This window comes from Thalassophryne amazonica, chromosome 19, assembly GCF_902500255.1.
Source record: "Thalassophryne amazonica chromosome 19, fThaAma1.1, whole genome shotgun sequence".
Classification (NCBI taxonomy): Eukaryota; Metazoa; Chordata; class Actinopteri; order Batrachoidiformes; family Batrachoididae; genus Thalassophryne; species Thalassophryne amazonica.
In genome coordinates, this window is record NC_047121.1 from 48,867,408 (window position 1) to 48,894,929 (window position 27,522).

The following is a 27,522-nucleotide window of genomic DNA, read 5'->3' on the forward strand; positions in this document are numbered from 1 at the left end:
GAGCATCACAGGCTCTCAGTAAGTGACTGGGGGGAAACGCTGCATTGTTTTTCTGCAGTGGAACAGAAGTATTTTGACATTTATGTTCAACATGCAGCAAGAAAAATTGTTAATTGCCTGCTGACACAGAAGAATTGATAATGGTCTGCCCTCTGAGAGGCCGTTAGAAGCAGGAGACATAACTTATGTTCACTGAGTGTAGAGAACACCAAGAGTACACTTGTTCATTTCCTTAAAGGTGTAGTCTCTTTTAGATTTTTCGCTAAATTCAGTGGGGGGGGGGGGAATATAGTGATTTCATTCAATGATATCTTGTAAATGTCATGAAAGATGAAGATTTGCTGCATTCTGTAAAAACAAATCGTAAAATATTAGTCTCCCCATCAGTGTAACTTATGTTAGTATTAATAGCTGAAACAATATCTGTCCAGCTGATATCCAGCAAAACTTTTGTGTGAAATTTATCCACTTCTTCCCAGCATGATCTCTGGTGGCCAATGTTTATTAGCGGTGTCTTTTCTGTCATTATGTTTTAAGTTTTAACTAGGGATGCTCCAATCAGGTTTTATGCTGCCGATTCCGATCAGCCTTGAGTGCCGATCACCGATACCAATCACCAATACCGATCACATGGATTGGCTGTAAATGCACACAGGGCCTGTACAGGCTGCAAAGCATGATCTACAGGTGATCGGTTTTTGTGATTGACACTGAAACGCATTAATCAGCAGACACTGATCGCATGCTTTTTTATGGAAATCGGCCGATAATGATTGGTGGCCGATCGATAGGAGCACCGCTAGTTTTAACCGGAGTATATGAAGCATAGCAGTGCTATTTTGAATGGCATGGTTTCCTAGCATGCTGTTCAAGAGTTGGACATCTCCCCTTCCTCCATGATTTTACCACAGAAACTGTGTCATGGCCAAGGTTGGGTAGGATTACTTTGAAATGTAATCCAAAAGTAATCAGATTGTATATACAAATGTACATACATACATACATACATGCATGTAATCCACATGTATTCTTTCAAAGTAATCCTACCCAACCTTGGTCATGGCTTCTTGTTGTTTTTTTTTTTTAACCAGAGATTTGAACCTGAATTTTTCCCAACTGGTTCTTTACAAATAAAAACGATATTTTATCATTTTAGGTTTTGGGTTCCACCCCAAAATTGACATTCCTGAACTGGTTAGAACAAAGAAAAATATCATCCCCAAACTGGTTAATAACATTGCATGTCAGCTGTGGGACACTGTATATGCTAGACCTGTGTGTGGCGCTGTAACGTTGTCATGAAAAAACTGAGAAAAAGACAATAGAACGTTCTGTAGCAGGCAGCAGAAGCTGGAACTTTTCAAAATGGGACACTGAGTAAAATAAAGCCTTTTTAGAGAAAGAGGGTCCACACTGATCACCTGAAATAAACTTATTGTGTATTTAAAGTGAAGCAGTGTGTTTGTGTATTTTTAAAAGACACGGCCCTGTGCTGCTCGCCGCCTCACAGAGAAGTCTATGCTAACCCACTGCTGCCATTTGATTGGCTCAGCAGCTAAAGCTCCAGTCCCCATGCAACCATTCATACACTCTAACTGTTTCAAATATTAAAACCATTTACACTCACTTAATAAATATAAAGTCTTAATCTGACCAGCTACATTGTTTCAGTTGGATTCATCATCACAGCCTGACAATAAGACGTTTTTGTTTTGGAAGATGACGGCTGGGAAATACTTTAATTCTTTATCATGGACATTATTGAAGAAAGGCAGCTTTTTTAAAGAAGTCCCTCTGTGTTTGTCTGCCCTGTGTGTGTTTCTCAGCCTGAACCGGAGAACTCTAGCGCATTGAACTGTCAACAACAAGAAAAAGTAGAGCATTGCATCTGTAGAACACAAACCTCCGCCAACACCAGTTTTCAATTCCACAAATTTTTACCTTGGAAAAAAGTTTCAAGGTAAAACTCCTATTAAAATTGGCTTTTTATATAGTGCAGCAGATAACTGAAACAATCATTCAAATGTGATAAAAGCATCAAATTGGGCACAAATACTCCTTAGACGTTCCTCTGTTGACAAAACCGATTGGCCACTTGAATTTTCAATCAGCGGTCAGGTAGGAGTCAGTTGAAGAATTACACAGGGGTCAAAATTAAAAGATGCTCCAATCATATTGAAACCTATACCACATTATTTGCCTGATCATAAAGATTCCAAAACGGTATAGTTTGGACTATCTGTAACTGAATTCTGTGGAGTTATGGGGTAAAAACAGCAAGAATGGTGACAAAGGTCAGTTTTAGTTTTTACAGGGGTCAAAAGTTAAAGTTGCTCCAATTTTGGCAAAATGTGGTGCAAATTATTGGTTGAGCTAATACGGTTAATACATGGAATAGTTTTGACAGTGTTGAATGCTTGGTCTCCAAAGTAAAGGTCAAACAAGGTCAATGTCTATTGGATTCTGTGACATGTGGCATGTGTTACCATGTAATGTGATAACTAAGCATGAGACATGGTCCAAACTATTCTTTTTTAAAAACCTGTTAACTTAACGTTTTTCTTGAAAATATATGAGTTTACACTAGAAAATTCTAACTTTTTTATTGCTTTTATACCCATCCTTTTGCTCTTTTTTCCCCACAGTGGTCATAATATGTCATTGTAAGGGCCCCTTCACACATAGTGCAAAGTTTGGATGGAATTTGGACGAAAACGGTGTAACAGCGTGAAACAGTTCGAAATTAGTACACCACGAAACATCGCACTGATGGGCAGGTGTGCACGAACCCGGTGAGAGAGTTCGTGCACACGCCAGTGTCTTTTGGGCAGGAACACACAGTGCCAGCTGCAGCACATCACGCCACTTATGTGGAAAAAAAACAACATACGACCCACTGGATGTGAACTCGCGCCATCCAAAAGCTCTGATTGTCAGTCAGAGACTTTACCACTGAGCTACGGAGCTGTTCTTTGAAGCAGAAGAGAAGCAGTTCGCTCGTCTCATTCATGTCCACATCTGCTGGCGCATCTCCAACCGGCCTGCGCGTGTGTCTTGTGGACACCGCGTCATGCGGAACAGAACTCACGTGGGTGACGTGACAGTGAGATTGCCTGCTGTGTGTTCTGATCTGACGGTCCCATTCAACTTGGGAGCAGCCTGTGCGCATGCACGCTCACTGCAGCACATTGCCACAGTGATATATGTTTTGATTTATGTCCACTTGATAACAGCAAACAGACACACACGCGTCACAGTGGGCAGTTGTTTGTCCATGTCCATCCAAACACAGTACGTAGTCTCCAGCTGGAATGTCAGCCGCTTCAATGGGAGGACACACCTCCTGTCAGTTCTCAGTGCACACACCAAAGCCACACTCGTGTGGGACTTAGAGAAATTTCTCTGTGAGTACGAAAGTACTGGACACACATTTTCTAAGTGCCACGCGAGCGGTGTTAGATGTTTGTGCGTGTCACCTGGAATTTGGCTGGCACCTGCCACGAGAGGGTGCGTTGGGTTCGCACAGCACACACTTTGTCTTTCAGGTGCTTGTGTGCACAAATAGTTGTAGCAACAGGTGTACGAGGCGTTGGAGGCAGGGATGACATTACACGGTTTACACACAATTCCTGCATCATGCGCACTGTGTGCATTTCCTCCGAACTTTGCACTATGTGTGAAGAGGCCCTAAATGTAAGGAAAAGGTTTCTTAGGTTATGATCTTATCAGGCAGGTTTCTGTACCATGTATTGATTTTCGTGAGCGTGTGGGGTTTGTGGTGTGCGATTAGTTGTGTCTTTCCATGCTGATTATAAATGATCATTAATCTATCAGACAGGTAATTAGAAGTAGAAGTATCAATCTGTCTGCAGACAGACACCAGCGCCTCTGCACATCGTGTTTCTGTTACAGTGAATCTTCGAGTTCTTAGAGGTGTTTTATGGAGCAGAGTTCTTCATGTCAACCTTCTTTCCATTACGCTGATGAATATTTATGCATAGAGTGTTCAGTTTTATCAGTGTGAAATGTTTTAACATCTTTGCGTGTGTGTCTCTCAGGGCATCGAGATAACATCAACTGGCTCCAGTGCCCACTATGTGACGGGAACTGTAGCTGAGGTCAGACTCTCTGTTAACCCACAAATAACATAACATAATCCTGTTGGTGCGCTTAACTGAACCATTAACAAGTTGATTTACGATCAGCTTCAAGTCCACACCAAATGGCAAACATCTGCTACAGTGCATCTCTGCCACAGCGCAGCTGTACTGTTTAAAAAACAAATCAATTATCATCTTGTTTTAGGTTACGTCAGTGTAAAAAGTCACATTTTGAACACTGCAGATTGACCCTTTATGTTGACGTGACTCAGTCTAAACAACTTTCTTTAAGTAAATGTCATCTGGTGGTGGTGAAAGTTTACAGATAAAGATGATGCCATACCACTTGACATCATGGGAGTGTAGCCAAAGTTCAAGTGAAACACAACCTTAAACACGTTGTGCATCGTTTGCAAACCTGGATAGAAATGGATATTTGTGCGCTCCACAATCTGATGCCATTTCTGGAAGGCTGCTGTGCGCCTCCCATGTCAACCTCTAGAGCTGATGTTTTAGCTGCATAGCAACCTTGTAAATGATTTTATCTTAGATTGTTTAGTTTTACCGTTCCAGGCACTAGCTTTGCACACTTCTGGGAGTCTTACACAGCAGCATAGTTCTGATTTGGTCCAGATCCAATTCTGAAATATTTCTGATTTGGAAACTTCATAAAACATTTGCACTGATCAGCCGTAGCACTGACTGTGTTTACATGGAAAACAATAATCCGATCAGATATGGGATCAAATACTTTGCATCGTACTTAAATACAAATACTTTAGATTTTGGAATTCCAAAAACAAATACTTTGTACTTTTTCAAATACAAATACTTTATATTTTGAGTATTTCAAATACAAATTACAAATACTTTCTATGAACTATAAACAACAAATCAACACAAAAACTGATAAACCGGTGACAATTTGTGAAAATAGCATGACCAAATACTATTGATAAGTAAAGGATTGAATGTTTTATCACAAATTCACTATTATAATATCACAGGCAATAATCAAACTATCACAATATATATTCTGTTTCCATCAATATTGCATCCTTTTGTATCCACCATATCACAAAACAATAATAAAATGTCATATCTTTTCATCTCAGCATATTGTATTATTGTATCTCAATCAAAATAACGCGGAGCTTATAGTTTTCTGGTGTGTCAACACGGTGTCACAGAGATTCCCAAGTTTGAAAAGTATTTGAAAAAGTATTTGTAAAAGTATTTGTAAATACTTGGGATCGAATAAGACTGGAATATTCTTTAAACATCTCACGTAAATACCATCATCTAAATATTCTTATTCACAATAAGGTCAATAATCGGATTCAGACATGGGACCAAATACCAAAGTATTTGTATTTGAAAATACTTAAATACATTTTTCAGAGTATTTGTATTTGTATTTTCTGATTTTGAATTCAAAGTATTTGAAAAAGTATTTGTAAAAGTATTTGGAAATACTTGGGATCGGTGATGTATTTGAAATACAAATACAAATACTTTGAATTCAAAATCAGGAAATACAAATACAAATACTCCGAAAAATGTATTTAAGTATTTTCAAATACAAATACTTTTGTATTTGGTCCCATGTCTGAATCCGATTATTGACCTTATTGTGAATAAGAATATTTAGATGATGGTATTTACGTGAGATGTTTAAAGAATATTCCAGTCTTATTCCTTTTTACATTATCAGAGCACAGTCTGATTAATGACTTACATCCACATTACATCCCATATAAAATGCTGATAAAATTCCACTTGGGGTGGGGGGGTGTTGGGGGGGTCATAGTCTGATTAAGGTATTTGCATGTCTTAACAAGAGCAGTCCAAGATTTCTGACATCCACCAAGGGTTGACAAGGACTCAAAATAAATGATATGTGATTCACATCCCGAACTTTACCTGGATCCGGATTTCACAACACAATGCAATAATTGCATACTGATCCAGAATGGTCCGACTGATCAAGATGTTGCAATGTGATATTTAATTCACAAGCTGAAAAAAAAATAGTATCTTCCTGATATTGGTTTTACATCGTGATGTTGTATCTGTGAAGTAGTTTTGATGTAATCCTTACGAGTTTTAGCTGAGGAAGCTTCTGCGATTTGAAGCGAAACGTTCTCGCGTCAAGCAACCCAGTCCAGTCGAAGATTCAAGCTTCTCTACTAATCCTTAAGAGTCTACAAAATGAAATCCTGATCCAGAATTCGGATCCGGATCCGGATCATCTCCAAAATTTAATGGAGTCTTCCGAGACCGAACACCATTGTGTGGTGAAATTTGGTGAAAATCTGTTAAGTAGTTTTGATGTCTATCTGTGGTGCAAATTTGGTGAGAATATGTGAAGTAGTTTTGACGTAATCCTTAAAAGCCTATATAAAGTGCAATCTTGATCCAGAATCTGGATCACCTCCAAACTTTAATGGAGTTTTCCATGGCCTAAAATCTATCTCTGGTGTAGTTTTGACGTAATCCTGCTAACAGACAGACAAACAAATAAACAAATGCTGATGATTTTATTACATCCTTGGCAGACATAATAATCCACTTACTCCACCTGTCTTAATCAGATTATTGCTTCCTCTGATTATGACCTGATTCGGGCTAACATACACAGAAAATGCTGCAGCAAGTTAGTGTTGGTTCTGATAGAAAAGTCTGGTGAAGACCAAGCCTCGATGGGTCACGACTGTTTTGTCGGCAAAAGCGGGAGCAGCAGAATATTATTAGGCATGTGGTCAGCGTGTTATGGCTGATCAGTGTATGATTCTGTTGTGAAATATTTAATGACCCCACAGACCTCCTCTGTTGACACCGCAGCTTGCACTTTTGCTCATTTTGTGATGGAAACGTTGTTACAGCACGTTTGATGTCAGGACCTTTGGTGAATATTTTTCTAAACATCAGTGCCAACATAAAGTACGACTGGAAGCATGTGGGCAGTGACGTTTACACCGCGTGAAGCACACAGATAAATTTAGGTACTTAAATGGAGCATAAATGGGTCTGATGTTTGTCTGCAGGAGAATTTTATTTCCATTTCCACTTCTGACAGTGAAATATGTCGACCACAGTCTCATGCCATTTAAAATATTGAACAAGCAGGATTCAGGATTTCAGTTGTTAATTGGAAAAAGAGAGACTGTAGCACTGAAATACGAGTTGTGAGAAAGCTCGAGAGCAGCGAGATCAGAGGGTTTGTGAAACAACCGAGAGAGCGTTGGTGTGTTTATCAGCGCTGAGATAGAGAGGAAGGTTCACACTCCTGTGGGACAGAAAGATCAGGATGTTATTTTTCCAGGTTGTCAACAACAAAGTAGTCCGGTGCAGCTTTATGGTGCCAAAGGTTGTATTACAGATTTGGTGGCCTTCATTTGTGTTGTTCATCACTTCTTTTGCAGCCTTCCTCTGAAAGCCCCGTGAAGATCTTGGCCGGTGACGAGGTTATTCAAGTCAACAATCAGATAGTGGTGAGTCATACATGTAGCATATGTGCACGCGAGAATCTCTGTGCACGCTGCTTTATCTCATCTTTTGTCAGTATGTCAGACAGAAATGATGAACCTCTGTAATGATGTCACCTTCAACAGATGTACACATCTTTCTTAAGAATGGTCTTGTTTTGCTGCGTCAGGTTGGCTGGAGCAGAGAGAACCTTCTGAAGAAGCTCCAGGAGAATCCAAGTGGAGTGACTCTGGTGTTAAAGAAGATCCCTGGGTCAGTGCGGATCAGAAAGTCCATTCCGTCTACACAGGTCTGGGATCACTCAAATCCTCCTCTACTTACCTCATCCAAAAAAAGCGTCACCTTATTTTTGTGTCATTTTGACAGCCTTCCACTTGTCAAATCTTTTCAGATACGCCCCTGTAGTACCCAGTACCCAAACCAACGGTCTGTACAGAGAGAAAATTGTGTCCTCAGAATGAAACAGGAACAGATACCTAGACCACAAGAATTCTGTGCTTAAGGTGACTTGAGTACAGCTCAAATTTGTACGCTTGGTCAGTGCCCCTTTCCTCATGATGTGATGAGATTGGGACCCCAGTTGCATAATTTAGTGTCAGGTGGTGAGAGCCTTTTTTATTATGGTGCTGTCATTTGTCTCTGACAGTGCACAGAACTATCTACTTTACTTCTGCATCATCTATGTTTTGGTTATGGTTATGGTATATTGTTGGGGGTAGGGTTAGTGTTTTCCTGCACGTTGCACAATAATGCAACAAAGATACCAGACTCGTCACAATGTGACGAGACTTAGGTATGAAACAGGGTTGAAATATCAGGTCTGGGAGCATGCATTGGTGCCATGCATCGACACGCTACCTTGATCCTGGTTGGCAACTACATAGACAGTAGACCCAGCATTCACATCCTCTAAATAATAACACCACTTCTATTCATGTGGGCATATTGGTCTAAGAATGAAGTGTGGTCAGGAAGTGTTTGCACCTTAGAACACCAAAAACCTTGTCCAGTGCTATGTGGCGCACACAAACAAATCACTGTTGGGAGCCCCTTGGTAGTCACATGGCTCCATAATATAACTGGCAAAAATACAAGAACTTCATGCATTGGCCTATAATGGGAAAATGGTTGAATATAGTAGAAATATCAAATATCACTACTTTTCTTCAAAATGAAATGCTGAGATTAGAGAATGCATGGTTTTATACTGTAATGGCAGTGAGATTGTAAAAAATGTGATTTTAATGGAGGTCAATGAGGCATTTTTGGCCATGAAAGATCAACTTTATTCATCTTGAAGGAAATTATTTTTGCCAGAGTACAGAAACAGTAAACAGGCAACAATGTTTTTTTTTTTTTTTTTTTTTTTTTTTTTACAATAAGTAGAACAAATTTATGCAAAATGACTGGAAGACATTCGCACAAGATGTTCGACAATATTACACATAATTCTGAATAATTGATTAATTCTGAATAACTCTGTTTACTATGTATTCATCCTGCAGAAGGGGGAGGAATTATACAGTCCGATTGCCACAGGTAGGAAAGACCTCCTGTGGTAAACCTTGGTGATCTCAGTCTATGGCTGAAGGTGCTCTGACAGGATGTCAGTGTGGCGTACAGGGGTAGGCGGTGTTGTACAGGGTGCTGAGCAGTTTCCTCAGCATCCTCCTAACCCTCCTAACCCTCCTAACCCTAACCCATCCTCCTCTGACACCTCAACCACAGACTCCAGTTCAACCCTTATTGAGGTTGTTCATAGTTGCCTTCAGCCTGCTGCCCCAGCACACTACAGTGTAGAAGATGACGCTGGAGACCACCGAGTGATAAAACATCTACAACATATTTTTGCAGACACTGAAAGATCTGAGCCTCCTGAGGAAGTACAGTTGGTTCTGACCTTTCTTATACACAGCATCTGTGTTTACCGTCCAGTCCAGTTTGTTGTCTTTGTGGACACCCAGGTACTTGTAGTAGTCCACAGTGTCCACCTCTGTTTTGCAATCAAATCAATTTTGTTGCTAATCTTTGACATATTCAAGACTCTAATCTCCACCAAAGTCCATCTCCCTACTATTAATTATACAGAAAATAATTAGGTGTTTTTTTTTTTTTTTTTTTTTTTTTTTTTGTCTTTTTTGTAATAAATAATTAAAGTGGCATTTAAAGGGTTAAAATCCTGAAAATGAATGAATGTTTGGTAGTTTTGAGCAAGTTGGAAGTTAAGTGCTTTATGAAAAAAGGAAGAAAAACATTTATGTATGATGACTTAACAATTTTGTTTTGTACATGTACATTTTTGCCACAGAGGTGTCCAGGGGGTGCCAAATGTATCAATGGAGTATAAGACACATAAGAGTAAAAGACACTGGATTTCAAACATTTTACCAAAAAGAAAGGTTCTTGCAAAAATCCATGCCACAAGCTGCAACAGCCAAAATGATCACCAAATTAAAAAAAAAAAAAAAGTTGAGGAAATGTACAAAAATACCTGGGGGGGGGGGGTATAAGAGTTAAGAGAGATAAAGCTTTTTGTGTGCATCTTTTACTTCAACTCATGAAAAATGGAGTTAAACTGTTGACTTTATGTTCTACTATGCACATTTACTCTTCAGGTCTGGTTTTACTTTTTCATAAATACGTTAAAAATATGTATCTGCAAGATTTTAAATCGCTTGTAAAGCCTTTGAGAGGAGTTCTTGGCGGCAATGGTATTGTTGCACAATTTTTATTATGTAACTGTTATGTGTCGGACGCAGCTCGGAGAACCGACCAGCGTTTGAAGGACCCAGTATGAAATAAGCAGAGCACGGTACAAAGGCTAACTGAATTTAATACATAACAGTGAAAATATAATAACAAAAGGTGCGGTCTGGCGTGGTGCGCTCCCAGCAGCGCTAACGGTCCGGAGCCAGAAGCTGTTTCGGACCCAAGGACCCCGCCGACACCCCCCAGGTGGCCGCAACAACCGAGTCTGTGAAAGAAGGAACCATTATGTGAGTCCACACTCTACACACAGAACACTTAAAGGTGTACAAACAGCAAACACTTCCTGGCTTGATTACTGATCAGCTTCCAAACCTGCAGGCATGGAACATCCAGTTCACAAAACTCCACCGCAGTGGAAGCTGATACATGACTAACAAACAGCTCAATACAATAAGGTGTGAGGGACACCACATTTACTGACTGTATAACTGTTAGTCACAAAATCTAACGTACCTCAGGAAGTGTGCTGACGAGCGTGAGACCTCACCCCCTCCTCTTTCACAGACTGTGCATCAAACCTGGACGTTCTCAGCATCCGCTGTTGATGAGATGGCTCCCGAGACGACGATCTCACCCGTCTGGTCACAAGGTCGAGTCTCTGGCAAATACACACTGTGCACTCCAGTCTTAAATGCCAACATGTTCCAATCCATCCAGATGCACCACAGCTGTGAGTCCTGACGAGTCGCAGGTGATCAGGGTGAGGTCCTGACAGCCTCAGCAACACAGCCACTCAGTCCCAAACGCAAGCCACCTGGGAGGAAAACCAAAAAACAGAAACAAACCGGCAGCCAGGCCCCCCCAGCCATATAACAGTAACATTACAGAGTTGAAGATGAAATCCTCCTGCAGTGAACAGCGTGTTTACGTAACTGAAGTGAACGGAGCCTTGTTTTTCCCATTCACAAGAATCCCCCTCTCTGATTTCCTTTTTCTAGTACTCAGGGTTTGTTTCCATGAAAACTTGCTGTAGTTACTATGCCAACTGTTGTTTGAGCTAATACACACTGTGGCACGTGCACACACACTGTGTGCGCTTCTCACCACCTTGTGACTGTCGCACTTTTTAATCTCGAATCAGATTCAGTGGCGCAGGGTCAGAGAACACATTGGCCACGTGAATCAGTCCACAAGATGCCTCACTGTCAGCAAGACTTTCACAGATGATGCGTTTGCTTTTTATGAATGTGGTTGTCTATTTGCCCATCTCCTCTAAACCGCAGAGCATGTGGACGAAGGCCCGAGGAGCAGGCTTGCGTCACGTCCCACATGACATCTGCCGCCTTCAACCTCTGTTCAACCCCAAACACAATCACATCTCTTCAGTCAGCCCACTCACGTTTTGTTTCCGTGTCTCCTGGATTTATTTGTTTTATATTATTTTTTCCCATTCTGAAGGACGAAGAGGAGAAAGAAAAGGAGAAGGAGCAGGAGACCTGGGCTGAGGAGGAGCAAAAGAGTGAGGAGGGGACTCAGAGGTACTCCTTATTTGAGAGGGTAGCCGCTTCTGTCCGGTCCCTGTCTTTTAGGTGAGAACACGAAGCATTCTCACTCTTTTAATGTTGACAATGCTAGTGTGGAACATGTACAAGTAACATATATGCCAGTGCACGTACAGACAGACCTTGTGCTGACTGACTTTGATATGGATGCACATTTGTGAACTGTCCAGTAGGTGCCAGTGTTTGCCAGGTGACAGCACAGCATGCGATGTATTCTGCTTTATGGGTACTCCGGAACAGTGTTCAAAACAGGTGTTTCAGAGGTTTCAAATCATTCCAAAGCAGTGTTTCACTTTAGCCATCACTAATTTATACGGCAGACTAAATGGCAGCATCCCCAGCCACACGTTCTATCCATTCTATAGCTGTACTTTACCATTCAGTTGTGTTTTCAGCTCATATTGAGATACCTTCCTTTTCATGCAAACTATTGAGCAATGTTTGAAACACAGCGCTGTCTAAGGTTTCAAAACATTTCAATGCAGTGTTTTGAGTTAACTATTGGCACCATCCCCAGGCATGCATTCTGTCAGTTAGTTAATTCTGGTTTAGTTGCCCATTCTGTAGTACATTTTGTCCAATATTTGCCCATGTACTGGGCATCATATTACATTTAAGACTTCAACTAAAACAGTCATACCTCCATATAAGTCAGCGGAAGGGATTTTATATATAACTCAAATAACATGGTTCCAAGTCCACAGCCCTGATGAATGAATTTTGAGCAAATGTAGCTGAAGTGTTTTGCAAAGTATTTGATTTGGTTGATTGAACTGCTCTGTTGGACAGCCTGACAATTCTGATGATCAACAACAATTTTCTGGATATTATAGCTGCCCTATACACAGGTACTGTGGTTGCGGTGCAGAGGAGGTGCAGGATGAACTTGTAGAGACATTAACTTGTCTTGACTGTGATGTTATGTTTCTGTGTCCTCGACCTTTGAGATTGAGAAATGCTTGGGATTATCATTTTGGCCTTATCATTGGCAATGCTGATACTTTTACCATAGAATACATGTCCAAGTCTTTGGGGTCATGATGTTTCCTGTCTTACTTTCATGAGACATGGACACAAGGCAGTGGCGACATCTGGGTTAGGTACCAGGTCTTGTCTGAAGATTCATGGGTACTATAACTCTGTGTCAAACAAACGGTTACTTAGAGAGAGTCAAAGGAAGAATACCACTTGCATTGTGCATAATCTGATCCATTCGGTCTTCTCCTATTACTGGACCGTAGCATCACCAATGATAATGGATCCCAGTGCCTGGAGACATCTGCTTTCTGCCTGTGTAGTCATCATCCAGAATCCAAGGCAGTAGTTTGATGGATGCTTCCAGACACTCACCGGCCATAACATTGCAACCTCCTGAGTAATATCGTGTAGGTTCTCCTTTTGCCAACAGTCAAGGCTTGGACTCCAGTTGACCTCTACAGGTGTGCTGTGGTATGGCATCAAGATGTTATAAGTAGATCCTTTAAATCCTGTAAATTTTTAGGTGGGGCCTCCATGGATTGGACTTGTTTGTTCAACACATCCCACAAGAGCTGCAGTATAGGACAGCTGCCTAGTATATTCCACCCCCTGACAGGTGCCACTGTCATGAGATAATCAATATCCATTTTACCTGTCAGCAATCACAGTGTTATGGCTGATCGGTGTATGTGGTTGAAGTTACATATAGTTTGAAATGAGCTTGTGTAGGTTTAATTCTTTTGCAAGGCCGAGGTCTGCTGCTTATAATGAACATAGGGTGTTAAAAACAACAGCAACAATAACAACAAAAACATAGCAAAAATGCTTAGAGTAGCCTATAAATGGAGCTACATTAAATATAAATACAGAGTCACATACCAGTGCCGATGTTGAATCTAACAGAGGGCATTTTCCCCCTGTTTTTCTTGTGCTGGTTGTGATAAATGTTTTCAGTTTGTTCCACCTTTTGCTTTTCAGTTTGTTCCACCTTGTGAATGCGCTGCATGAGAAAGCAGAATTTCACTTTTTTGTTTCCACTTTTTGGTTTTGTTTAGGGGCATCACATACTGTCATGTCATTTTTTTATAGTCACCAATAAAGCTAAAAATGACAACTTTCTCCTTCTGGAAACATGGCCAGATAATGAAATGTCTACATATGTTTGGATTTCTTGATTACCCAAGATTAACTGAATAAAACTGAATCCCTTCTGACCATTTGACAGCCTCTGCCTTTAATCTGGGAGGAACTAGAAGGTCTGCAATGAGGTCATGCAGCAAATTCCATAAATTCCATTCTGCACAATCAGAACCCACAGCTGACTGGAAATGAAAGAATCAGAGGAGATTGAATAGTGAGAGCATTTTGGGTAGATCCATGATGACATGGAAAAGGGTTAAATAATAGGCGGGAAATAGTCAAAGGACATGTAGAGCAACAATTTCAACAATGTAAGACCAGTAAATGGATGAAATGGTAAATGGACTGCATTTATATAGCACTCTTCCATCTGCATCAGACATTCAAAGCGCTTTACAATTATGCCTCACATTCACCCAAACACACTCACACACCAGTGTCAGGGTGCTGTCATGCAAGGTGCTCACTACACACTGGGAGCAACTTGGAGATTAAGGCCCTTGCCCTGGGGCCCTTAGTGATTTTACGGTCAGGCTGGGGTTTGAACCGAGGATCCTCTGGTCTCAAGCTCAATACTTAACCACTAGACCATCACCTCCCCAACTTGTAAAAATCACATGTCAAGACAAAACAAGATACACTAAATGTGGCGTTACTGGCATTGAGCCATATCCCATTATGGCAAAGATAGTTTCAAATCAAACAATTTTTTTATATGCAGCTTATTGTTTTTAAGTTGTTTCATCAAAATTCCCATTACAATGTTTCCCTTACAATATTATAGGCCTGGCGGGCTGCCAGGCTAAGGACAAGACCTGCCAGGTCAGGAACACCAATGAAAAGTACGACCAGATAAACATTAACTGGGATGTGAATAATCATTTCATCCAGAGCCCTTTGATTCTGGTATTTTCTCACACGAACAATCTTCTGTGGAGTAAATGTTATATTTATAGTGATCTGACAGTGCACTTATCATCTAATTGTTATTTTTTTAAATCTTACTGGAGGTCAGCTGACTGTAGCAGGACACTGAAAGCTCCTGCTGCAGTCCACATCAGTACAGTCAGAGGTTTCAGTCGAAGGTTTCAGGTGTCATGACACCTGAAACCTTTTATGACATAGAATGCAAATAGAAATTGTACATTTCAAAAACATATGCACAAATGTAGCAATCAACAAAGTTATAAACTATTTACAATAAAATGCATGAAAGGCTTCAAGCGTTTTTGTTCAACTATTTACAAAACAATAAGATGCCACACAAATTATTTGTGCCATTCAAAAAATAGTTCTTGTCCAACACAAGACAGAGTGAACACAGTCCTGACCCACAAGACGAGTGTCGCTCCTGTTGTCCACCTGGAGGCAGTTTTGGCATTTTAGTGTGTCTTTGGTAAGAGCGTCTCAACTTGTTAATAAAATTATAGGAATTACTTGTTCCAAATGTCCAAAATACATGCTTGAATGGCTTGAGATAGCAGGAAAATGCACCCTTAATTTCAAAATTTTCCGGTGGGGGGTCATGCCCCTGCACCTCTCCAGTCAAACTCCCGCTTCTAAAAAACCTAGATCCACCTCTGTAATCTGACATGAACTAAATGGATTTCGATGGGTAAAATAAAGCAAAAAAAAAAAAAAAAAAAACAACATTAATCGGAGGACTTTACCTCCACCTGCATCTGTTTTTTCATGAAATGCTCCCTCACTATTGGTGCTGTTAAAAACTCCTCAGTAACTTGTTTCACACCAGAATCAGTGCTGATAAAATCAAAGTGTCATTAAAAAACATAAAATGGGTCTGAGTGATGGATTATAGGACTGCAAGTTTGCTGTTCTGCAGCACAGGAATTCTTTAATATGAAAAATACTTGTGTATTGTTCTGTGAAGTCATTTTTTTCTTCTTCTTCTTTTAATCCGCAAATGCAGGACTGTGCCAGGATTACATAAATAATGAGCGCATCACTTACAGTAACTTTAGCTTTCGTGTTTCTGAGCACCTCACATTTTTATGTTGACTATGCACCTGATCTTTTTAGTTTTTTGTCTTTTTTTTTTTTCCCTACATGATGCAGGAAAGCTGTTCAGGGCCCAGAGGTTTCTCAGCAGCCTATGGGACAGGAGGAGTCCGAGCTGTCTGACAGGGGACAAGAGGGCAACCTAACAGTTACTACACAAGAAAACCTGCAGGGGGCGCAACTGCCTCTGCCAGCATCAGGTAAACAGATGAGGAACATTCATAATTCTGTCCCAACAGGTCAAAGAATTCTCTCAGAAACAACACGACCTTACTGAGATAACAGTGTAGACCGTGTATAAGATTGTTTGATGAAAATCGCTGTGCTTAATAGCACAAGTTTAAACCCTTGTTGAAGACAAATCCCACGCCGTACAAATGCAGTATTGATTTTGACTTTCAGACGTGTCTGCTGCTGGAGTGCAGCTTGTTTTATTCGGTCTGATCTCTGTGGGGCTTTCTCAGGGGACTCTGAGAGTCTGGATGGTTCAAGGCTCTCTCCACTGCTCAGGAGAAGCCACCCGCCCTCACCCAGAAGCCCTTCACCCCTCGGCTCCTTCAGAAGTTCTTCACCTTTCAGATTCAACACAGAAAGATCAAGCGTGAGTTCGTGCCCTGAAATGGTTGGACACACGGTGAGGGCACAAATCAGATATGTGCGACTTTGATGCTCAGCCATTAATGTCCAAAGACGTGAACGCTGAACTTCACTTGTCTCTCTTTTTATGTCAATAAGGAAACAAAGAAGAGCTCCACCAAAGGTAACGTACAGCAATGCCAGCGGGACACAAAAAACAAAGTCACCTATTTCTAGTCGATTTCAAAAGTAGAGTTCGGCAAAGCCAAAAAGAAACCAACCAAGAAGGAAAACTGTGCCAACACATGCAGTGATGAACCTGAACCTGTTGTATTTATTTCATCTCTCTGAATAGTAAATTAGTCAGCGTGAGCTTCTTCCTTTACTGTTGTGTTTCCGTCCTCGCAGGAACGTCAACCGCCATGAGTCGGCGCCGTGTGTCCTGCCGGGAGCTCGGCCGTCCAGACTGTGACGGCTGGTTGTGGAAGAAGAGAAAGGAGTCTAACGTCTTCATTGCCCAGAAGTGGCAGCGCTTCTGGTTTGTTCTCAAGGGGCCTTCCCTTTATTGGTACACAAGCCAGCAGGTAGGTGGGGCCTCAGGAACTTGAGAATAATGATCGTGTGTGAGACTTTTTAAGTAAACGTTGTCATCCATCACTACACGAAGAAATGAAAACCTTTAAATGCTCTGTTGGTAATAAAACGTGGCTCTCATAGTACGTTACTGTGTGTGCGCTCTAAGCAAAATGCTAAGTAGTTAAAAATTACATTAAAGGTGTTCTACCTTTCTGTTTTTCACAAAATTATTATAAGTCCCTTTATTTATTTGGCGTGTTGTAAAATTACAGCCAGTTTTAATGGTGGTGAAGTATACTGCCGCCAGCAATGTCCACTAGCTGTGCAGACTCGACAGTGGTTGTCTTTTCTGAACATTTTATTACAAATATCTGAGATGATATGGCTTGCTGTGCGATTAATTGCACAGCTAAGAAGTCAGTGCTCCAGTATGTCTGTTGAGTGAAATATTAATATCATTTAATTTTGTATGTTAGCACTATCAGTAGTAACTAGTAGGTTTTGGTAGCTTTGTGGTGTTGGCTACGCTGATGGTGCCAGTTTTTAAATGCCTGCAAACAAGCTACCCATTATAAAACCCACCACCCAGTCCACAAAATATACATTGAACAAATATACAAACTTCGGTTACTAGCCTGTTAGCCTGAGCTAGTCTTGTAAGTTTGAGATAGGTGGGCATGTGTGGACTTATTTTTCCCACCCAGCTTATGCTAGTCTTGTCCATGCTCCACCCCTTTACCCATATATGCATTTCTAGGGAGTTAGGCAGAGTCATGCGACTGAGCTAGCGACCATAGTGCTGCTACATTTGAGCTTCAAGCTAGGTCTTCAGAAAACCTATGGGTGACTTCACCGAGGGTTTGCCCAGAATATATATATATATATATATATATATACACTCAATAAAAATATAAACGCAACACTTTTGGTTTTGCTCCCATTTTGTATGAGATGAATTCAAAGATCTAAAACTTTTTCCACATATACAATATCACCATTTCCCTCAAATATTGTTCACAAACCAGTCTAAATCTGTGATAGTGAGCACTTCTCCTTTGCTGAGATAATCCATCCCACCTCACAGGTGTGCCATATCAAGATGCTGATTAGACACCATGATTAGTGCACAGGTGTGCCTTAGACTGCCCACAATAAAAGGCCACTCTGAAAGGTGCAGTTTTGTTTTATTGGGGGGGATACCAGTCAGTATCTGGTGTGACCACCATTTGCCTCATGCAGTGAAACACATCTCCTTCGCATAGAGTTGATCAGGTTGTCAATTGTGGCCTGTGGAATGTTGGTCCACTGCTCTTCAATGGCTGTGCGAAGTTGCTGGATATTGGCAGGAACTGGTACACGCTGTCATATACGCCAGTTCAGAGCATCCCAAACATGCTCAATGGGTGACATGTCCGGTGAGTATGCCGGCCATGCAAGAACTGGGACATTTTCAGCTTCCAAGAATTGTGTACAGATCCTTGCAACATGGGGCCGTGCATTATCCTGCTGCAACATGAGGTGATGTTCTTGGATGTATGGCACGACAATGGGCCTCAGGATCTCGTCACGGTATCTCTGTGCATTCAAAATGCCATCAATAAAATGCACCTGTGTTCTTCGTCCATAACAGACGCCTGCCCATACCATAACCCCACCGCCACCATGGGCCACTCGATCCACAACACTGACATCAGAAAACCGCTCACCCACACGACACCACACACGCTGTCTGCCATCTGCCCTGAACAGTGTGAACCGGGATTCATCCGTGAAGAGAACACCTCTCCAACGTGCCAAATGCCAGCGAATGTGAGCATTTGCCCACTCAAGTCGATTCTGACGACGAACTGGAGTCAGGTCGAGACCCCGATGAGGACGACGAGCATGCAGATGAGCTTCCCTGAGATGGTTTCTGACAGTTGGTGCAGAAATTCAAACCGATTGTTTCAGCAGCTGTCCGAGTGGCTGGTCTCAGACGATCTTGGAGGTGAACATGCTGGATGTGGAGGTCCTGGGCTGGTGTGGTTACACGTGGTCTGCGGTTGTGAGGCTGGTTGGATGTACTGCCAAATTCTCTGAAATGCCTTTGGAGACGGCTTATGGTAGAGAAATGAACATTCAATACACGAGGAACAGCTCTGGTTGACATTCCTGCTGTCAGCATGCCAATTGCAGGCTCCCTCAAATCTTGCGACATCTGTGGCATTGTGCTGTGTGATAAAACTGCACCTTTCAGAGTGGCCTTTTATTGTGGACAGTCTAAGGCACAGCTGTGCACTAATCAGCATCTTGATATGGCACACCTGTGAGGTGGGATGGATTATCTCAGCAAAGGAGAAGTGCTCACTATCACAGATTTAGACTGGTTTGTGAACAATATTTGAGGGAAATGGTGATATTGTGTATGTGGAAAAAGTTTTAGATCTTTGAGTTCATCTCATACAAAATGGGAGCAAAACCAAAAGTGTTGCGTTTATATTTTTGTTGAGTGTATATGTGTGTATATATATATATATATATATGTATATATGTATATGTGTGTGTGTGTGTATATATATATATATGTATGTATGTATGTCCATCCATCCATCCATTTTCTTCTGCTTTATCCGGAGTCGGGTCGCGGGGGCGGCAGCTCAAGCAAAGCCGTCCAGACCTCCCGATCCACACACACCTCCTCCAGCTCCTCCAGGGGAACCCCAAGGCATTCCCAAGCCAGCCGAGAGATGTAGTCCCTCCAGCATGTCCTGGGTCTTCCCCGGGGCCTCCTCCCAATGGGACGTGCCCGGAACACCTCTCCAACGAGGCGTCCAGGGGGCATCCGGAAAAGATGCCCGAGCCACCTCAACTGACTCCTTTCGACGTGGAGGAGCAGGGGCTCGACTCCGAGCTCCCCCGAGTGACCGAGCTCCTCACCCTATCTCTAAGGGAGCACCCAGCCACCCTGCGGAGGAAACTCATCTCGGCCGCTTGTACTTGCGATCTCGTTCTTTCGGTCATGAGCCAAATCTCATGACCATAGGTGAGGATTGCTCAGCTCTCTCTTCACCATGACGGTCCAATACAGCGACTGCATCACTGCAGATGCTGCACCGATCCGTCTATCGATCTCACGCTCCATCCGTCCCTCACTCATGAACAAGACCCCGAGATACTTAAACTCCTCCATTTGAGGCAAGGACACTCCACCGACCTGAAGAGGGCAAAGCACCTTCTTCCGGTCGAGAACCATGGCCTCGGATTTGGAGGTGCTGATTTTCATCCCGGACGTTTCACACTCGGCTGCAAACCGCCCCAGTGCACGCTGAAGGTCCTAATTTGACGAAGCCAACAGAACCACATCGTCCGCAAACAGCAGAGACGAGATTCTGTGGTTCCCAAACCAGACCCCCTCTACACCCTGGCTGCGCCTAGAAATTCTGTCCATAAAAATAATGAACAGAACCGGTGACAAAGGGCAGCCCTGGCGGAGGCCAACGTGCACTGGAAACAGGTTTGACTTACTACCGGCAATGCGAATCAAGCTCCTGCTGCGGTCGTACAGGGACCGGATAGCCCTTAGCAAAGGACCCCAGACCCCGTACTCCCGGAGAATTCCCCACAGGGTGCGCCGAGGGACACGGTCGAATGCCTTCTCCAGATCCACAAAACACATGTGGACTGGTTGGGCAAACTCCCATGAACCCTCGAGCACCCGATGGAGCGTGTAGAGCTGGTCCAGTGTGCCGCGGCCAGGACGAAAACCACACTGCTCCTCCTGAATCTGAGGTTCAACCATCGGTCGAATTCTCCTCTCCAGTACTCTGGAATAGACCTTACCAGGGAGGCTGAGGAGTGTGATCCCCCTATAGTTGGAACACACCCTCTGGTCCCCCTTCTTGAACAGAGGGACCACCACCCCGGTCTGCCAATACAGAGGCACTGTTCCCGATCACCACGCGATGTTGCAGAGGCGTGTCAGCCAAGACAGCCCCACAACATCCAGAGACTTAAGGTACTCAGGACAGATTTCATCCACCCCAGGAGCCTTGCCACCGAGGAGCTTTCTAACCACCTCAGTGACTTCGGCCTGGGTAATGGATGAGTCCGCCTCGGAGTCCCCAGTCTCTGCTTCCTCTTCGGAAGACGTGATGATGGGATTAGGAGATCCTCGAAGTACTCCTTCCACCGCCCGACAGCATCCCCAGTCAGGGTCAACAGCTCCCCACTCGCACCGTAAACAGTGCTGGTGGAGAGCTGCTTCCGCCTCCTGAGGCGTCGGACGGTTTGCCAGAATCTCTTCGAGGCCGACCGATAGTCCTCCTCCATAGCCTTCCCGAACTCCTCCCAGACCTGAGTTTTTGCCTCTGCGACCGCACGGGCTGCGGCATGCTTGGCCTGCCGGTACCTGTCAGCTGCCTCTGGGGTCCCACCTACCAACAAAGATAAGTAGGACTCCTTCTTCAGCTTGATGGCATCCCTTACGTCCGGTGTCCACCACCGGGTTCGGGGATTGCCGCCGCGACAGGCACCAGAGACCTTGCGACCACAGCTACGAGCAGCCGTATCGACAATGGAGGTGGAGAACATGGTCCACTCGGACTCCATGTCTCCAACCTCCCCCGGGATCTGGGAGAAGCTCTCCCGGAGGTGGGAGTTGAAGACCTCGCTGACAGAGGGTTCCGCCAGTCGTTCCCAGCAGACCCTCACGATACGTTTGGGCCTGCCAGGTCTTACCGGCTTCCTACCCTCCCAGCGGATCCAACTCACCACCAGGTGGTGATCAGTCGACAGCTCTGCCCCTCTCTTCACTCGAGTGTCCGAGACACGTGGCCGAAGGTCAGATGATACGACTGCAAAGTCGATCATCGACCTCCGGCTCAGGGTGTCCTGGTGCCACGTGCACTTATGGACACCCTTGTGCTTGAACATGGTGTTCGTGATGGACAAACTGTGACTAGCACAGAAGTCCAACAACTGAACACCACTCGGGTTCAGATCGGGGAGGCCGTGCTTCCCGATCACCCCCCTCCAGGTCTCACTGTCGCCGCCCAAGTGGGCGTTGAAATCCCCCAGGAGAACAATGGAGTCCCCAGTCGGAGCGCTATCTAGTACCCCTCCCAGGGACTCCAGGAAGGTCGGGTACTCTGCACTGCTGCTCGGCCCGTAGGCCGAGACAACGGTGAGAGACCTGTCCCCGACCCGAAGGCGTAGGGACGTGACCCTCTCGTTCACCGGAGTGAACTCCAACACTTGACGACTGAGCTGGTGAGCAATAAGCAATGCGACACCAGCTCTCTGCCTCTCCCTGTGGGCGACGCCAGAAAAATGAAGCATCCAGCCCCTCTCCAGGAATTGGGTACCAGAGCCCAAGCTGTGCATGGAGGTGAGCCCGACTATCTCTAGTCGGTATCTCTCAACCTCCCGCACAAGCTCAGGCTCCTTCCCCCCTAGCGAGGTGACATTCCACGTCCCAACAGCCAGGGGCTGTGAGCATGGACCGGGCCGCCGGGCCACCCGCCCTCGACCGCCACCCAATCCTCTCTGCACCCGACCCCCATGGCCCCCTCTGCAGGTGGTGAACCCCAGGAGGGCAGGCCCACGTCACTCTTTCGGGCTGAGCCTGGCCGGGCCCGATGGGCTAAGGCCCAACCACCAGGTGCTCGCGCGCGAGCCCCAACCCCAGGCCTGGCTCCAGGGTGGGACCCCGGCTCCGCCATACCGGGCGACGTCACGGTCCTTGATCTTTTACTGGTCATGGAGGTTCTGAACTGCCCTTAGTCTGACCCGTCACCTAGGACCTCTTTGCCTTGGGAGACCCTACAGGGAGCACAAAGCCCCTGACAACATAGCTCCTAGGATTATCCGGGTACGCAAACTCCCCCACCACGATAAGGTGGCAGCTAGAGGGGGATATATATATATATATATATATATATATATAATTTTGACCAATGTGGATAAAAACCTGAAAAGTTTCCACAAAGGTTTAATTTTCATCATAAAAAGTAAAAAAGTAAGTCCCTTCGGCTGTTCCCTTGTTTTCACTCGGGGTCACCAAAGCAGCATGTTGATTTGGCACTGGTTTTACACCAAATGCCTTCCTGACACAACTCCATATTACATGGTGAAATGGGCAGGGTTTGAACCAGGAACCTTCTGCACTAAAACCAAGCACACTAACCACCTGGCCACCAATTTTGATCATACTGGTGATATACATAACACTGTGAATCTATTGTGAACTTAATGAAGATGGTAAAAAATAAAACTTCTATTTCAACTTATTTTCATTTATATAGCGCCAAATCACAACAGAGTCACGTCAAGGCACTTCACACAAGCAAGGTCCAACCCAACCAACACACACAGCAAGCACACACGCAACAGCGCCCTCCAGTGATTTGAGGGAGAAACCCCAAGCAGACCAGACCCAAAGGGGGTGACCCTCTGCTTGGGCCATGCTACCGACACAATTGACGAAACAATTTACAAAAAGAATATAGATAAAATTTTGCTGGTGCACGGGACGGGAGGGTTGTAGAAGTCGACACCACTCCCATCCCAACTCAAACTCGGCTTTCTGCTAATGATGCTCTCTGTGTCGATACAGGACGAGAAGGCGGAGGGTATGGTCAGTATCGGCAGCTACAGCATCGAGAGCGCCGGAGAGCACAAAAGAAAATTGTGAGCATGAAATAAGATAATGTCAGGCTGTTTAATCCTGTATGAGTGAGGCTTCGTAATGTGTCGCTCCGAGGCTGTTTGAAACCGTTTCATTTGCACACCTGTGTGAATGTCTGTGTATGTGACGTATGGCTTTTAATTTCTCCGTGATGGGTTTCTGGCGGATTCAACCACCTCACTCCGGCAACTCTCTCTCTCTTTTGTTTCCCTCAGTGTGTTTAAAATGTGCCACAAGCGATTTCAGAATTTCTTCTTCGCTGCCGACAATGTCAGTGACATGAGCAAGTACGTCTGATTAATGACAAATCTTCACCTCTTTTTGCCAGTTATTCCATTATCAAAGCATTGTAAGTGAACATGTTGAATAATTCATATATCACTGTAATGCAGTCCATAGATCGTGTCACTGTTGTGGTGTCAGTTAAACAAATGTTGGTTTATACTGCCCCCTACAGTGAACTAGCAGTGCTTCTTTTTTGTATGTTTTTTAGTGGAATTTCAGCCCTGCATGTGACTGAAACAAAAGTATTTTTGTCATTATTTTTGACATGCTTTGTCCTTTTTTGTTGTGCAGATGGATTAACTGTTTGATCACAGCCATACAGAAACAGAAGCATCTCCAAAAAGACCCACCAGACAGTGAAGAAGGTGGGAAACATTCTTGTTTTCTTCCATGTTGACTCCTGAATAATTTGTTTAAATCCATTCATTGTGGCAGAGCAAGCAGCCCCACCTACACTTCCCTATCTGCAGACAAGTCCTGTAACTCTTCCTGAGGTGTTCCCAAGCCATCTGGAAAATATAATCTGTCCAGCATGTCCTAGGATGCGAATCAGACTTAGTCTATTCGTTGAGAGTGCCAGTTTGCACATCATTGTCACAAATGAGAATGATTGAGGCACATTTGATTGAGATATAATTCAAAATGTACACCCTATGGGCTTTTCATTAATTAAAATGTCCACAAAATTCACAATCTGGATCAGATCCTGATCAAACTTTGTCAAGTGATAGTGAGTACCAGTCTGCACCTCACTTTAAAATATGAGAGTGATTGGGGCAATTTGATCAAGATATTATTTCAAATATGTCAAGATTTGAGGAGGCGTGGCACAGAAGGTTGTAGGATGCAAATGAAAAACTCAATGGCAACAGTGTAGCAGTAATAAAAGGTTTTATCAACAAATCAGGCTGGGGTTCAGTACACAGTTCACAGAGAGGTGGAGGTAGCAGGCAGACGTAAGACTGTGGTGTGGTTCAAAAAATAAGCAGAGTTCATAACACATAGAAGCATAGTACACAGGGCTGAGACAAAAGTAAAATCCAAAAAGACAGAGCAAGGTCAAACACGGGTACGCAACACTGGTCTGTGACAATAAGGCTGGAAGGAAGACACAATGATTACAACAAACAGGCAGAGAACACGAGGGTTTAAATACACTGGTGGTAAAAGGAGAAAATTAGATACAGGTGTGGAGAACATTTAGGAAGTGTTATGGATGGATGAATCAAAGATGAGGGAAGACAGGAAGCAAGAGAGTGCAGTAAGACAGAGCAGACAGAATTACAATGGCGGTGAGGGAAGCTGGTGCAAGATAGTGCAGTAAGACAAACACAAAGACAGAATCCCAACAATAATATAAAATAAATGCAAAACACACACATGAAGAGAACAAAGAATCAAACCAGGAACCAAATGTAAAAACTGAAAAGAGATCAAGGCAAGGCTAAAGTACTGACTACACAATGGCAAAAAAAAAAAAACAAAGGCTGGACTTTGCCCAAGGGCCCTTAGTTGTACTTAGCAGCTGTACTGTTCTTTTAAGACAACTGAAGCACAGAAAATTTGTTCTCTCATTAGTTGTCTCACTAAAATTACAGAATGGCTTACTGAAAACAGCCTGCAGTTGAATTCTAATAAGACTGAGACATTGATTGTAGCTCCAGATAGTGCTATGTCTGTCATTAAGAATCACCTTGGTAATCTGAGCAGCTCTGTTAAAGGCAGCCTGCGTAACCTGGGTGTCATTTTGGATGGAGGGATGTCTTTGGAACATCACACCAGGCAGCTCGTTAACAACTGTTTTTTTCAAATTCGAAACATTTCCAAATTACGCAAAATGGTGGCTTTTAATGAGCTAGAGATGATTGTGCATGCATTTGTTTCTTCACGACTTGATTATTGTAACAGTCTCTTTACATGCCTCAGTAAGAAAGAGCTGGCCCGCCTGCAGGTAGTGCAAAATTCTGCTGCACGACTTCTTACCCGCGCCCACAGGAGAATGCATATTACTCCTGTCCTCAAGTCTTTACATTGGCTCCCTGTTTTTTACAGGATAAATTACAAAATCCTCATGCTGACCTTTAGAGCTCTACATGGGCAGGCACCGGAATACATTAAGGACCTGATCCAGCCTTATGTTTCCAGCAGGAGTTGAGGTCTTCCATCAGAACCTGCTGATGGTTCCCCGAACTTGTTTTAAAACTCGAGGGGACAGATCTTTTAAAACTGTGGCATCTCGCCTCTGGAATGAGCTTCCCTGTTCTCTTCGCTCACTGGATTCTGTGGATGTTTTTAGACAGCAACTAAAGACACATTTTTTTAAACTGGCATTTAGTGTCAACTTATTTTATTGTTCTATATTTGTATGTGTTGTTTTATTGTCTATTTATATCGTGTGAAGCACTTTGTGACCTTGGTCTGTGAAAAGTGCTATATAAATAAAGCTTACTTACTTACTTACTTACTTAGTGATTTTCCGGTCAGGCTGGAATTTGAACCACTGATCCTCTGGTCTCAAGCCCAACGCTTTAACCACTAGACCATCACCTCCCCTAATGATCATATTTTAATGAAAAGAAAAAAAAGAACACTATGACACCACAGTAAACGAGCGAAACCAAAACTCTCGTGTCTGAGTCTCCACATCACAACTCTCTCATATTCTGTGAGTTTAAAGAAAAACCACCTCTTTATCTGCCGGTTAGGATGGAATGAGAAATCTGGGGGAAACCAGTGAGCTGCTCCCGTTGGGTTTCGTCAGGTATCAAAATGAAGAGTCTCACAGTTTGAAAACATATGTATAGTCTGGAAAATACTGCAAAAACTAAAAGAAAAATACAAACGTTTAATAACTACCACAGTTTTACGCTGCTTTACTGCTTCCTCTGGGCTCGCTGTAGAGATCTGGTGGGCGTAAAGGTGGGAATTCACTTTTTGTAGGGGCTCTGGATTTCAAAATATTTTCTTTCAAACAGAAATTAGACTACTGATAATATGTCATTAAAAATGCATAACAACATACAAAATCACATTTCAGGCACTAATCACATGCAGGTTGATTTGTATCCTCGCCAGAACACCTCTCACTTCTGCATTCATCCTCTGTAATAGCATTGTGCAATGACAGTCTGATTTTTATTTCATGTTATGCCCACTACACACCCATGAATAATGAGGTGACTATAATGCCGGACCCTTTGGGCCCAGCTCCCTAACGTGTATCATATCATGCACCCTGTAATCGATCTGATTATACCCTAAATCCACCTGTGCCATGCATTTCACAGAATGTGCCATAGATTGTCGAGATAAGAGTTTATTAATAAACAAAAATAGCGGCATAGATAGTGTGTCTTAGAATAATAATTTTCCCTTCAACTTCATTATATTCTGTCAGGAATCTTATTATTTTCATACCATTTAT

General features: G+C 43.2%; 1 protein-coding gene across 1 annotated transcript in view; it reads left to right on the forward strand.

Annotated features, from left to right (window-relative positions):
• Positions 1-27,522, forward strand: part of cnksr1 (connector enhancer of kinase suppressor of Ras 1) — a 76,808-nt gene that overhangs the window by 46,595 nt on the left and 2,691 nt on the right. The window contains 12 exon segments of the mRNA XM_034195448.1: positions 4,059-4,118; positions 7,526-7,594; positions 7,759-7,878; positions 11,766-11,887; positions 16,055-16,197; positions 16,462-16,631; positions 16,733-16,757; positions 16,982-17,157; positions 23,742-23,815; positions 24,029-24,100; positions 24,390-24,463; positions 24,658-24,664. Coding sequence (XP_034051339.1) covers positions 4,059-4,118; positions 7,526-7,594; positions 7,759-7,878; positions 11,766-11,887; positions 16,055-16,197; positions 16,462-16,631; positions 16,733-16,757; positions 16,982-17,157; positions 23,742-23,815; positions 24,029-24,100; positions 24,390-24,463; positions 24,658-24,664 — 1,112 coding nt within the window.